A 14,300-nucleotide genomic window follows, 5' to 3' on the forward strand; every position below is an offset into this window, starting at 1 on the left:
TATATTCCAGGCTGACCTTGAACTCACTATGTAGCCCAAGCTGGCCAAACTCTCAGCTGTCTTCCTGCTGGCCTCCTGAGTGCTGGAATTATAGACATGCATCACCACGCCTGACAGCTAACTCTTGAAATCAGTGAATTTATTCATTCATGCCTGCATTCCCTCATTCATCTAGTGAAGCATTTTGTTGTTGTTGTTGTTGTTGTTGTCTTTTGGTACCAGAGATTGAACTCAGGACCTTGAGCTTGCGAGGCAGGCAGCGGCACCGCTAAATCTCCAACTCTAGTAAAGCGTTTTTGAATGACATCTTTATTAAGTTATTTAACTCGAGTCTTGAAGGATAAACAGGAGTTACCAAAGCAAAATCATGAAGTCATATGATAAAAGCACAGATCATATCACTTCCTTCCTTAAAATTTTCTATGGCTTTCCACCATGCTTAGAATAAAACTCATGCTACACACTGATATAGCCAAAAGTTACCCCATGGTTGGATTTCTGAGTGCGTATGCTACTTTCTTTTCCATCACTCTTCACCTGTCTTTATGTTTCCTAAATTGATAGTCATCCCTTAATAGCTGGGGGGACTTTGTTCCCAGACCTCCTTCAGGGTACATTTTATATTTAAGTCCTCATATAAAATGATGTCGTACTTGGATATGACCTAAATGCATACTTGATGCCCTCCAAATCATGTCTCTATCACTTATGATACCTAGGGCACTAAATGCTGTGTAAATAGTTGCTCTACAACATTATTTAGGGATTAATGACAAGAAAAAGTATGGACACAGTTTTTTCCCCAAATGGTTTTGGCCCATGGTTGATGTATCCACAGATGTAAGTCCCACAGGTATGGAGAGCCAACTGTGCAGTAGACACGTGCCAAGTTAGTTTCTCCCTTAAGGCCTTGTTTCTGACACACTGGATGCATCTGTATGCTTTGGCTTTATTTTTATGTTTATTATTATTATTATTACCATTACTAGTATTATTTTGCACATGGGGGATTGAACCAAGGGCCTTTGTACTCAGCTACCGCTACATCCCCAGGCCTCTTTTTTTTTTTCTAGGCCTCATTTTAATTTTCTATATTTTGAGACAAGCCAAGGATTTAGCTCAGTGGGTCTGCCGCCTGCCTCATAAGCTCAAGGGCCTGAGTTCAATTCCAGATACCCCCCCAAATTTATATAAATATATAAAACTCATATTATATATTTACTATAAAATATAAATATTATATAAATTTGATATAAAATAATATACACACACACACATATATACACGGGTCTTACTATGCTGCTGCTATGTTGCCCAGGCTAGGTTCAAAGTTGTAGTCCTCCTGCCTGCCTCAGCTTCCTGGAGCACTAGGATTACAGGTGCTTGTTACCATGCCTGGTGTTTCCTTTAGTTTTTATTTAAATCTGTATGAGCCAGGCATGATAACACACTGCTTTAATCCCAGGACTGAGGGAGGCTGAGGCAGGAGTATGGCAAGTTCAAGTACTGCCTGGGCAAATTTAGTGAAACCTTGTCTCACAATATAAAATAAGTGCTGGGGATGCGTTTCAGTGGCTGATGCCCCAGACTCTGATCTCCAGTAACACACACAATCTGTAGTAATGAAGGTTCACATGATGAGTGCTGACTTCCTCCTCCTCTTCGTTAATACCTCCCTCTGCACAGTGTGATTCGTCCTCTCCTCCTCGTCCTAAGCGTTGAATGTCTCTCCGGAGATGCCTTCCTGACAACCCTATCTGAGTGAACCGTTGCCCCAGAAGCACTCCGCATTCCTGAAGTCATCTTGCTCATTTGTTTGCCTGCTCGTGTCTGTCTGCCCTCATTAGCATGTGAGGTCTACAGGAGCAGGAACTTTGACCTGCTTTGTTTGCTCAATTATCAGTTCCCAGAGAAGCATTTGACACAGGACAGGCGCCCAGCTGTCCTGTTCTGTAGTGGGAGGTTTCTAGGAGGAATCTTAGCTCACTGGCTTGAAGTTGGTGCTCAACAAATATCAATTCCTTTCCTAACTACATATTTATAAGACAAACTAAATTGCTTTCCTAATCTGCAAATATCATACATGTGCCGTTTTGTACATGTGCTGCCCAAGTGAGCACCACATACCATTTTGAATGTGGAAGATATTACATATTATTATTTTAAAACACATAGCATAGAATGGCTTGGGGTGTAGCTCAGTGTAGGTCACTTGCCTAGCATATTTAAGGCCCTGGGTTCAATTCTCAACATTAAGTAAAAAAATTAAAAAAGCCAAGTAAGGTGGTTTATGCCTATAATCCCAGCATTTGGGAGGCTGAGGCAGGAGGATTGCCATGAGCTCTGGGCCATCCTGGGCTGCATAGTGAGTATAAGACGAGTCTGAACTACATAGCAAGGCACTGTCTCCACACACACACACACACACACACACACACACACACACAAAAGGTAAAGAAGATGTGGTTTTTCTATAAAATGGAATACTACACAGCCATAAAGAAGGAGAAATTAGATACATTCATAGGAAAACGGATACATATTGAGGATATACTCCTAAGTGAAATAAATAAGTCACACATGTGTAAATGCTGAATAGTTTCTCTGGTGTGAAAAACTATAATAGTACATAAGATCCTAATGATATAATTGACAATGTGAAATAGGAAGAAAGGGACTAAAGGTGTAGGGAAAGTGGGAAGAGTAAGGGAAAGGTAATAAGGGAAAAATATGAGAAAATGAAAAAATGGAAATAAAGTGTTTGTAAAAGGGGAGGGAAGGAGTGGGTGAAGGGAGGGCAGGGACAAGGGGAAAAAATGAGACCCAAGACCTGTCATGTAAAGGTACAAGATCCCAATGATGAATGTAACTGTACTGTATACCTAAAGTGTACCAATAAACTCAATGAGAAAAAAAAAGAAAAGAAAAGAAAGAAAAACACATGTAACAATATGTACAATATGTATAGTATTTTCTCCTCTTTTTTTGACATAGGGCCTTGCTATGTATTTCAGGCTGGCCTTCAACTCACTATTTAGCCTAGACTGGCCTCAAAACCTCAGTGATCCTCCTGCATCAGCCTCCATCTTCACCAAAATACCTGGTGCATTTTCATGTCTTCCACACCCGTTTGACTCTCAATTTCCTGAGATGTTTTCTGCATGTATAATTATGCAGAGTCTCCCGGGCCTCATCTCTCTTGGCTCACTCATGGAGACTTGTTTCCGAGGGCACGTTCTCATACCTCATCCCTAGTAAGCCACGCCCCCTCAGGTTAATTAGCTCTGCTGAGCCCAAGTACCCTCTAATTAAACTTTTCTATCGTATAAATTGCCAGAGTACCAGGCAGATGGTTGAGGCAAGTACGTTTCCACTTTAGTATGTGAGCTACGAAGAGAGAAGAGAATACGACACAGTAACAGAAATAGCGTCACCAGAAGTCAAGCATTCATAATTACCGACAACCCAGCTCCATTCCCGAGACTAAGTCATTAAATGAGGAGTTATATATAGTACGTATGTGCGTTACAATATTCAGAGCAAAGAAATGTCCAAAGGAAACTCCCAGTTGATGACTTTGCTTTTATTTGGATAACTCTTATGTGCAGTGCTATAATGTATAGTAGGGCATAAAATCACGGTACTGTTCAGAACAATCAGCAAAAACCACAGTGCTGTACTATAGAAGAACCATAAGGCTTCACTGCCACCCACATTCTTGAGTCGTCAATGCCAATATGGGTTGTAAGTCTGAGCAGTGGGTCCTAAATCTGAACAGGGTTAAACAAGTAAGGCAGTAAGCTAGGAGTAAGTGTACATATTTATTCTCAAAGAGAAGATTGCTCTGTGATGTTGTGGGGAGGGGGCTGAGAATTGAACCCAGGGCCTCACATGCACATATCATGCAAGCGTTATACTACAGAGCTACATCCCAAGGCCTATTGATTGATTGATTTTCTTTTGAGACAGGGTCTCAATGAGTTGCTCAGGATGACCTTGAACTTGTGATCCTCCTGTATCAGTAGCTGGGATTACAGGTGTGTGCCACTACCCAGCACTGTGGTTCCCTTCTTCCTCCTCCTCTTTCTTGTTTTCCTGGCCCTTCTTTCTTCTCCATTTCTAAAATACTACTGTGAGTGGCTTCAATGACTCATTCTTTAGCTTTATGCAGCGGGTGTCTTCCCTCTGATTTGGGTAGAGTGCTATATGCCTTTTGATCATGTTTTTGGCTGAGTTGTGTTACCATGGCACCTTCCTCAGTGTTAGCTTTATATCTGAATATTGGTAGTTTAATCTACGCAATACACTAGCGATTAGATACTATTTGGCTAAATTAACATGACTTATTTATTGTGAAATAGCATTCTTGGATTTCCTTAAACTGAATGCTCTTATCTTCTCCATGTCCAATCTCTTTACTTGTCTCTGTTAGAGAAAGATAATCAACATTATCCTTCCACCTTTTCAGATCTCTTGTGCACTTATGCTTAAATAATGATCTGGACACAAAATACAGTCATTGAGTGCACTAAATAGTGAGAGTGAGGGAGCATTTCTACCAGGAGCAAATCTCTCCAGGCTCAAATCTTAGGCAAGAATTTTTCTCTATTCAAATCTCATTTAGGCCAATCAGTAAATGAATTTAAATTTTAATAGTCTCATGTTGCTCTTAATTTAGAACATGATTAAATTAATTAGTTCTGAATTTAGCTATAATGTCTTTAACACTGGATAAAAAAATAAGGATGGTTAAACTGCTTTAATTACTAATGCTTCATTTATTGTTAGATTTGATAATACAAATTGTGCAAATAACCTTGCACCGACATTTGAAGCCTAGGAGCCGATCGATCATTCTTTAAGTGTCTTTGACAATATAGCAAATGAATTTGTGAAGGTATTCAAGAAACTAACCTACTCCGTGTGTGTGTGTGTGTGTGTGTGTGTGTGTGTCTACAATTATCCAGTGCTCTTTAGAAAGCCAAATAACCTTCACATTCATGCTCTATTTAGATTCTTTATTTTTTTAATTAAAATTTATTCATTAAGTTTATTGGTACATTTTAGATATGCAACATGATGATGACATTCATCATTGGGAATTTGTACCTTCACATGGTGTGTCTTGGTTCTTGTTTTTTTCCCCATTCCTCTGCCCTTCCTTCAGCCCCTCCACCTCTCCCTATTTACAAAGACTTTCTGTTTTTTCCTTTTCTCATATTTATTCCTTACCTTTCTTTCAAAGACATAGTATCTAAGCTATGAGAGAGCAGGCTTCCTATTGGTCACTGGTTTTGAAAAACAGGCCAACAAATGTGCTTCCTCTTTTAGTATTTTGAAAGCAGAGGTCCTTCACATCAGCTTTGCCAGGTGCTGGGTGTTTGCCTTATTTGTTTCAGGCACTAGAGGGTAGTGTGATGTCCTAAAAATTTAGAGTTCTGACCTGAGAATCTGTAGGTCTGTGTTTCGCACAATTCCCAGCATAGGACTTTGATCCTTTTCTGAGGGACAGAAACATTCAAATTACTTGATTTGCATAACTTTATTGTTATTTTAAATGGTATATGCTCACCTATTTTAGAAAAAGAAAGCTATGCAATATAGAAAACAACAAAGAATACCACTTATAATCACACTGCACCCTCCTGCCATTGGGGGAGCCTTTTCAGTCTCTCATTCTCCCTCGACTTAGAGAAAAATACATATAATTTACAACAGCACATGGAGCAATACTCTCCTTGCTGTTTTTAGAATAGTATTGTTACAGGCTGAGCCGAAATCTTGACCCTTGCTGGTAAAAATGGTGCTTAGAGTATGAGCATCCTAGTGCCTAGGACCGAACTGCACAGAGACATTCACTACATGATTTTGGATAAGTGACCTAACTGGCTCTGTGTGCCTCAGTTTCTTCAAATGCAATATGGGGATGATAAGACTACCTGGCCCAAAGAGTTAGTGTAATGCTATATCAGATCATAGATCTACATACCTAAGATAATACACGGGGCATAGTAACTAGGTGCTACACACATGAAAAAAAGTTTATTAAAATGGAATATTTCTCCATATAGTTTTCATCATATTTCATAACCATAGTTTTAACATTAATTATTGCTATTTCTATATACAACTGTGTACATACTTTCTCTGTCGAAGCTGGAATTGGCATGTAGCAAATACTTTGTGCTAGTCGAGCGATGTATCTGAAGGCTGAAAGAGAGATCAGCCGCCTTTCTGTGAGGGCCTGTTGAGTGCTGTCCTGTGCTTCACACCTGTGATTGTGGCATTCTGGGAGGCGACCCTGTGACTTAGTGAGTCCCCACCTCAAAATGGGAAATATTTAAACAGGGTTGGGGATGTAGCTCATTGCAAGGGCTCTGGGTTCAATTCCCAGTACCACAAAAATAAAAACAAAAAAGAACTGTCCTGTGGAAAGCACGACGCCTTCGAGTGAGACAGTTTTACACAGGCTACCTTTATAAGACAGTCCAACCACAAATCTTTGTTAATTATTAAGCCTGTCTGCACTCTCTGTATACCTGACACTGCAGATTGGGAACAGAGTGCGTTCGTTTCTCAAGCTAAGCCTGCAAATTGCTAGAGAAATGTAGTTATCAAGGATTTAAAAACTCTACACCATTTCTCTTGTGTCTAGTGAAGCGAGTAGAATGTCTGCTGTTGGGCTGGCATGTCTACAATGTAAACAATTTATTTAAATCTCGCTTGGGATTTCTAGCTGCTTGTTTTAGCATGGCGGAGATCAGCATTCACACAATCCTTCTTTTTGTGCTTTCTCTGACAAAGTATCTGGAGGGTACAAAACTGCTGGCAGACCTTAAAAAATGTGGTGACCTGGAATGTGAAAGTAAGTTTGCTTTTCTTCTCCTTTTTCTCCTTTTAAATAGAAGCTCCGAAATCACATAAAGTGCTATTATGGACCTGTGTAATAAGAAGAAAGATCCGTATTATCGAGAAATATTTGAATTGTAAAGTATACTCTATGTAAAAAAGACATTCTGGAAGCAGAGCCTCTTGTGGTGATATTTGACGTAAATATACAAAGGGTAAAGGTCAGATTTGTAGAGACATACATTAGAAGTTATAATGGTATTAATCCATACCTCACAAATTAATTGGTCCTTCTACTATTTTTAAGGATAAATATAATTGATACATATCAAAAAGATAACAGCCCACTTGACAGTCCTTTATTTATCTTGTACTTTTAATTTCTATTTCATAATCAAGACTTCTGATTGTTACCTTTTGGAAATGTTTTATTTCAAAACATGGTAAGGGCTGGGGATTTAGCTGTGTGGCTCTGCGCCTGCCTCAGAAGTGCAAGGTCCTGAGTTGATTCCCTGGCACCAAACAAACAAGTGATATGTTCTATAAATTTTACCAAATGTTACTATTTCTGTGTTCATTTATTATGTAAAAATAGTAAAATCAGCGTTAAGATATAGATATATTTTATACCACTGAATGTTAAACTTCCTTGATTTATTATGAGAGATTAATTTCTATTTTATTGTTTAAGAACATAATTATTTTGTTATTAGCATTATAAAATAATTGCATCTCTATACTGGAGTTGCTGTACATAAATTTTGTCACTCTAATATGTGTATTATTTCTAATTTGCAAAATATAAATTTAAAGTGCAAATATCATTACTATAGACATAAATAATTTATGAATAAAATTTTATTTTATTTTTATTTTTATTTTGGTACTGGGGATCGAACTCGGGATCTTGTGCTTCCAAGGCAGTATGAATAACATTTTATGTGTAAACATTTTTCTTAAACTTTTGAGTATGTAATTTAGTATGTAAAGAAGTTTGCTAGATGATGTTTTGCAAGAATGATCCTTCTTTTTCTTTGTATATTATAACCACATTTTAGTATCCTTTAGGGACTGACAGAGCATGAAAAGAGAACATTCTTTGTTTGTTTGTTTGTTTGTTTGTTTGTTTTTTGAGACAGGGTCTCACAATGTAGTTGAGACTGACCTGGAATTCACTATGTAGCCCAGGCTGGTCTTGAACTCACAGAGATCCTCCTGCCTCAGCCTCCCGAGTGCTGGGATTATAGGCGTGCTCCACCACACCCTGCCAAGAGAACATTCTTAGTTATAGCAATTTATAAGGCTCTTTTAACTTTATGATTTAATCATAAAGTTTTAAAAATTGTCAGGCTGGGTTTTAGCTCAGTGGCACCTTGCCTGCCTTGCAAGTGCAAGGTTGTGAGTTCAATCCCCCGTGCCCCCCCCAAAAATTGTACATGTTAGCCTCATTATAGTACTTCAGAGTATACATCCCTTGATGTGTTGAAGAGCTAACTTTAGCCTATGTGGTCAGGGTTCATTCATAGTTCCTGAGGGCCTACTGTGTGCTGGGTCTGAGTAGTGGGTGGGTGCTGTGTATCTAAAAGCAAAAAACTAAAATGTTAGATAGGGTTTTTACCCTTCAGGGATATTCGTTCTATTTAATGATGACAAGACGTCAAATAGAACAATGTAATGATACAGGATAGTGAATGTATGCGGTAAGACAAAAGCGCAGAGAAGAGGTGGGTAGAGTAGGCTGAGTTGTTGGGATGCCTTGTTGGGAGGAAACGGGATTCAAGTTAAGCATGAGGAAAGGTAGAAGTGTTTATAGGCTGAGAAAAGCACAGAAATAGAAGCCCAGAATAACAAAGGTGATGTTGGGGAAAAATAAATAAGTCTGGCTGCACCAGTGCTGTGTGACCAACCAGTCTCTAAATCTTAATGAAAGCTTAGTGTTGTAGACTGAGATGAGATCATTTACCTTAATGATCAGTTTCGAGGATTTAATGAAATGAAAATATGCAAATGTTTAACAGATTAGCTTTTCCTTTCCTATAGACTTGAGAATGACAATGACACGCTTCAGGGTCAATAATTCTGTGGGTTTTGCTCTGTATTCCAGGCTGGCTTTGAACTCACTATGTAGGCCAAATTGATTTTGAACTCACAACAATCCTCCTGCCTCAGCCTCCCAAGTGCTGGGATTACAGTAGTGCATCACCATATCCAGCAGTGAGGAGATCCTTTTAAATAGGGAACTGAGGAGTAGGTGATGGACATCCTTGAATAGCAAACCAAAAGGCCTGGGCTTGATTCTTTGTGCAGTGGAAAGTTTATATGGGTTTTTGAGACCATAAATGATATTAAGAAATTAGCATTTGAAAATATATAGGATGGGTTAGAGAAGGGCAAAATGGACACGGAAGAAATAATATTCTAATTTTAAATGTGTGTTTCTTTGTATGTTTATATAGCTTTAATTAGCAGAGTCTTAGCTGTGAAAGATTACACAGGACCTGACTGCCTCTACCTGAACTTCACTAAGGGAGAAGAGATATCTGTTTATGTTAAACTTGCAGGAGAAAGAGAAGATTTGTGGGCAGGAAGTGTAAGTATCTAGTCTTCAAAACTGAATGCAGAGTAAATGGCCAACTTGCAAGAGGATGCCTGCTTGCCTGCCTCCCTCCCTCCCTCCCTTCGTGCCTTCCTGTTTGGTTTTATTTTTAGATAGTTTCCCTATGTAGCCCAGTCTGGCCTGAACTCACAGCGATCCTCCTGCCTCAGCCTGCCCAGTACTGGGATTACAGGCGTGCGCCACCATACACCATCCTCTTTCTTCCTCCCTCCCTCCCTTCCTCCCCTCTTTCCCTTTCTTCCTCTTTCTCACTGTGGTACTGGGAATCAAATCCCTGGGTACCCTTAAACTGAGCTATATCCTCAGCCCTTTTTATTATTTTGAGAGAGGCTTTGCTAAGTTGCCCAAGCTGGGCTCGAACTTGCAATCCTCCTGCCCCAGCCTCCCAAAGTGCTGGGATTTCAGATGTGTGCCATTGCACCCAGCTCTGCTTTTCATCTTTCAAAGAACCCTAAGGATTTAAAAATCCTTAATATAATTTTTGTGGGGGATATGGACAGATTTATTATGCTAGGATTTTACACTTTCAGTGACAGAAGACATGACCCTGGCATGCTCAGGCAAGACATCAGACATACCAGCTGTACTTTTGGGTGTGATGAGTGAAAAAAAATGATAAAATACAAGTTATAAGAATATAAACGCAAAAAGTAAAATTTCCACGGGGACAGAAGCATCTATAGTTATAAACAAGTGATATTTTTCAACAGCAATGGAAAAATGCAAAATACTGTATAAATATTAAAAACCCTTAATATATTTAAACAAACAAAAATGATCATGTTACTTGGTGGTCCCAAAATTTCTATAAAAAAACTGGGAAGAAAATCTGATTGAGATGGAGGGCTAAGGGAACGCCTCGAAAATATTTTTTACATATCACGCACAGTTTGTGAATTTAAGGTTCTTTGTTAGGAGAGACTTTAGGGGTACTGGTGTAGATTATGGGATGGTTAAACAACTCCCTAGCCATCCTTTGGTGTTGCCATGGTCAGGTTTGGAGAGAATAAGATGTTGTAGTTAATCATATTATATGTGTTCTTTTTTTTTTTGGTACTGGGGATCGAACTCCGGCCCTTGCACTTTCGAGGCAGGTGCCGGAACCACTGAGCTAAATCCCTGGCTGTTCATCATCTTATAAAGCATGTCTGGGCCCAGGGATGCAGCTCAGTGGTGCTGCTCCTCCTTCACAAGTCCAAGGTCCTGAGTTCCATCCCTGGTGGTGGTGGGATGAGAATCAAAACACATGTCTTTCTGAACGAAGAAAAAGCTGAGAGTTGTTACTGAAGAGACAGTCAGAAAGGTTAGTAGCTGAGAAAAGCTTGGTGTACACATTTTTCATGAAAAAAAATACTGTAAATCAGACCTCGATTACTGTCAGCTTCAGAGCAGTAGTTCTCGATCAGGACAGAATCCCACATATCCATCGTTACTGTTTCGTACTTTTGTGAATTTTAAGTGCTAGTCATGAGTCACAAAAAGTTAAGAAAGATATCACTACAATAAAGTACTAATATTACCCCAGTAAACAGTGAAAGTTCGGAGAATTTACAGTTTCTTTTTTTAAGTTTTATTTTTATCGGTACATGTTGGCAGTACATGGTGATTATGTTCTTCACGGGCGGTCGGTACATGCACACAGGTACACTTCTTAATTCGTTTTCAAAATACCTTTCTTTTCCATCTTTGGTTCCCTTCCCATTTGCAAAAGATCTAGCCCCAATTTTCCGATTATCTATCTTTTCTTGTGCCCTTTATTTATACTTTCGGTTTTTCTTATAAGAGAAACCAAGTGATATTTAAGCTTGTGTGTCTGATTTATTTTACTTAACAATATGGTCTCAATGTGCATCCATTTTCCTATAAGTCACTCAATTTTATCCTACTTTATGACAGAGTAGAACTCCTTTGTGTATAACTATCACATATTCTTTCTCCATTCATCTGTGGATGGTCTTATAGCCCATTTCCAAGATTTAGATACTATGAGTTGTGCCGCTATGAACATGGGTACACATGGATCACTGTGATATGATGTCTTTAACTCTTTGGCAAAGATACCTAAACGAGGAATATCTGTGTCAAATGGATTTTCTAGTTTTAGTTTTTTGTTTTTGTTTTTTTGTTTTTTTTGAGACAGGCTCTCACTATGTAGTTGAGACTGACCTGGCTGGAACTCACTGTGTTATCCAGGCTGGTCTCGAACTCACAGCAATCCTCCTGCCTCAGCCTCCTGAGTGCTGGGATTACAGGCATGTGCCACCACGCCCGGCCTAGTTTTAGTTTTTTGATGAACCTCCACACTGATTTCCATAATGGTTGAACTATTTTACATTTCCACCAACAAGATAGACGCTTTCTTTTCTCCCACAGCATTGCCAGCTTTTCTTATTATTTGATATCTTGATGATAGCCATTCTTTCCGGGGTAAGATAGACCCTCAGTTTTGTTTTAATTTTCATTTCTGTAGTGGCTAGAAATGTTGAACATTTTCATGTATTTATCAATCATTTGTACTTCTTCTGAGAAGTTTCTATTCATTTCACTTGCCCGTTTTTTGATTAGGTCTTTTTATTTGGGGGGCTCTATTTTTTTTAGTTCTTTATATACTCTAGATATTAGTCCCCTGTGTGAGGAATATGTGGTAAAAATTTGTTCCCTTTCTATAAGTTGTCTCTTTGCTCTGTCAATTGTTTCTTTTGGTGTGCAGAAGCTTTTTAGTTTGATATGATACCATCTGTTGATTCTTGGCAATATATCTCGTGCAATTGGAGTTCTGTTTAGAAAGTTCTTGAGTGTGCCTATATCATTTTTGCCTATTTTGTCTTTCATCAGATTTTTTGTTTTAATATTTGTATCTTTTGATTCTTTTTTCTTCTTTTTCTCTCTCTCTCTCTTTTTTTTGTTTTTTTGTTTTTTTGTTTTTTTGAGACAGGGTCTCACTATGTAGTTGAGACTGAACTGACCTGGAAGTCACTATGTAGCCCAGGCTAGTCTTGAACTCACAGCGATCCTCCTGCCTCAGCCTCCCAAGTGCTAGGATTACGGGCATGTGCCACCATGCCCAGCTCAATTCATTTTGCTTTTAGTTTAGTATGTGATGAGATATATGAGTCTAGAGTCAATCTTTTGCACATGGACAGCCAGTTTTCCCAGTATCAATTATTAAAGAGGCTATCTTTCCTCCAGTATATATTTTTGGTTAGATAGCTGGCTGTGTCTGGAGTTGTTTTCACATTCCATTTCATTGATCCACATGTCTGTTTTTGCGCCAATACTATGATATTTTTATCAGTGTAGCTTTGTAGTATAGCTTGATATCTGGCATTGCGATGCCTCCTGCGAATTTGCTCTTGTTGCCCACAATTACTTTTGCTATTTTGGGTCTCTTCCATTTTACTATGAATTGTAAGATTGTTTTCTTTAGTTCTGTGAGGAATGTTATTGGCATTCTCATCGGGATACATATCTGTATATCAGTTTCAGAAGTATGACAGTTGATTCTGTCTATACAGGAATGGGATATCTTTCTATTTTCTGCTGTTCTTTTTTATCTCATTTTTCAGGGTACTATAGCTTTCATTGTAGAGGTCCTTCACATTTGGTTAGGTTAATTCCTAAGTATTTCAGTTTTCTTGTTGCTCTTGTCAGTGGTACTATTTTCCTGATTTCTCTCTCTGTTAGTTCATGATTGGTGTACGGGAATGTTATTAAGTTTTGTGTGTTGATTTTGTGTCCTGCTACATTGGTGAACTTGGTTATCAATTCTAGGAGTCTTTTGGCTGAGGTTTTTTTGGGTCTTGTAAGTAGATGATTGTGTCATCTTTTCATAATGATAATATGATTTCTTTGTTTCCTAAAGGTATTTTATTTCTTTCTCTTGCCCGATTGTTCTGGCTAATGTTTTGAGGACTATATTAAACAGGTGTGGTGATAGTGGACATCTTTGTGTTCCTGATTTTAGAGAAAAACGTTCAGCATTTCTCCATTTCATATGCTGACAGAAGGTGCCACAGCCTGCATGGCAGAAGGGTTCATGGAGTGAGAAACAGCAGTGAAAGATTAAGAAGACAAACAATGAGATACAGTATAGGTGGGTAGGTGGGGCTCTAACTCCTGGTGGGAGGAAAAGACCACCGAGCAAATGGCCACACGTTTATCCTTAGTGGTAGAGGTAAGGGAAGTGCAGGGGGAAGAAAAGGGGCTGGCTGATTGGAGCAGGGAGAGGTCTAGGATCTGTAGGAGATAATGCTTGATGTTTCTCTGATGAATGGGCGGGAAGGAAGAGAGTCCTCTTCTCCCCCAGGCCTCGCTTCACCACTCTCTCTTGCCACCTGTTCTCCTGGAGCCCTATCTCCTCTGGGGGAGGAAGTAAGTTAGGCCTGGCTTTAGTGATCTACAGCACAGTACTCCCAGCAGGAAGGTTTGTCATAAATAGGTTAAATTGAGATAAGTGCTTTCTATATCTATTTTTTTCAGGGCTTTTTATATGAATGAATATTGAATTATTCAAAGACTTTTTCTGCATCGTTTTCTTTTTTTTGGTGGGGGTACTGGAGATCAAACTCAGGCCCTTGAGCTTGCGAGACAGGTGGCAGAACCACTGAGCTAAATCCCTGGCCTCACGGCATCTATTTAGATGATCATGTGATTTTTGTCCTTGCTTCTGTTTATGTGATTTGCATAGATTGAACCATCCTTGTATCCCTGGGATGATGCCTACTTGGTCATGATGTATGATATTTTTGATGATTTGTTGCATTCTGTTAGTATCTTTTTTTTTTTTTTTTTTTTTGGTACTGGGGATCGAACTCAGATTCCTGCACTTGAAAGG

At 39.0% G+C, this 14,300-nt stretch overlaps 1 protein-coding gene across 4 annotated transcripts in view; it reads left to right on the plus strand.

Annotated features, from left to right (window-relative positions):
- The first annotated feature begins 6,552 nt into the window (after positions 1–6,552).
- Mia2 (MIA SH3 domain ER export factor 2) overlaps positions 6,553–14,300 on the plus strand; it is a 96,932-nt gene continuing 89,184 nt past the window's right edge. For all 4 annotated transcript variants that reach the window (XM_010632632.3, XM_010632634.3, XM_010632633.3 and 1 more), the window contains exons 1-2: positions 6,553–6,865; positions 9,306–9,439. In XM_010632632.3, the coding sequence (XP_010630934.1) occupies positions 6,751–6,865; positions 9,306–9,439 (249 nt within the window). In that variant the 5' untranslated portion in view covers positions 6,553–6,750. The remainder of the gene's footprint in view (positions 6,866–9,305; positions 9,440–14,300) is intronic.

The sequence above is a fragment of the Fukomys damarensis genome, unplaced genomic scaffold (assembly GCF_012274545.1).
Source record: "Fukomys damarensis isolate Sample0158 unplaced genomic scaffold, DMR_v1.0_HiC HiC_scaffold_17, whole genome shotgun sequence".
Classification (NCBI taxonomy): Eukaryota; Metazoa; Chordata; class Mammalia; order Rodentia; family Bathyergidae; genus Fukomys; species Fukomys damarensis.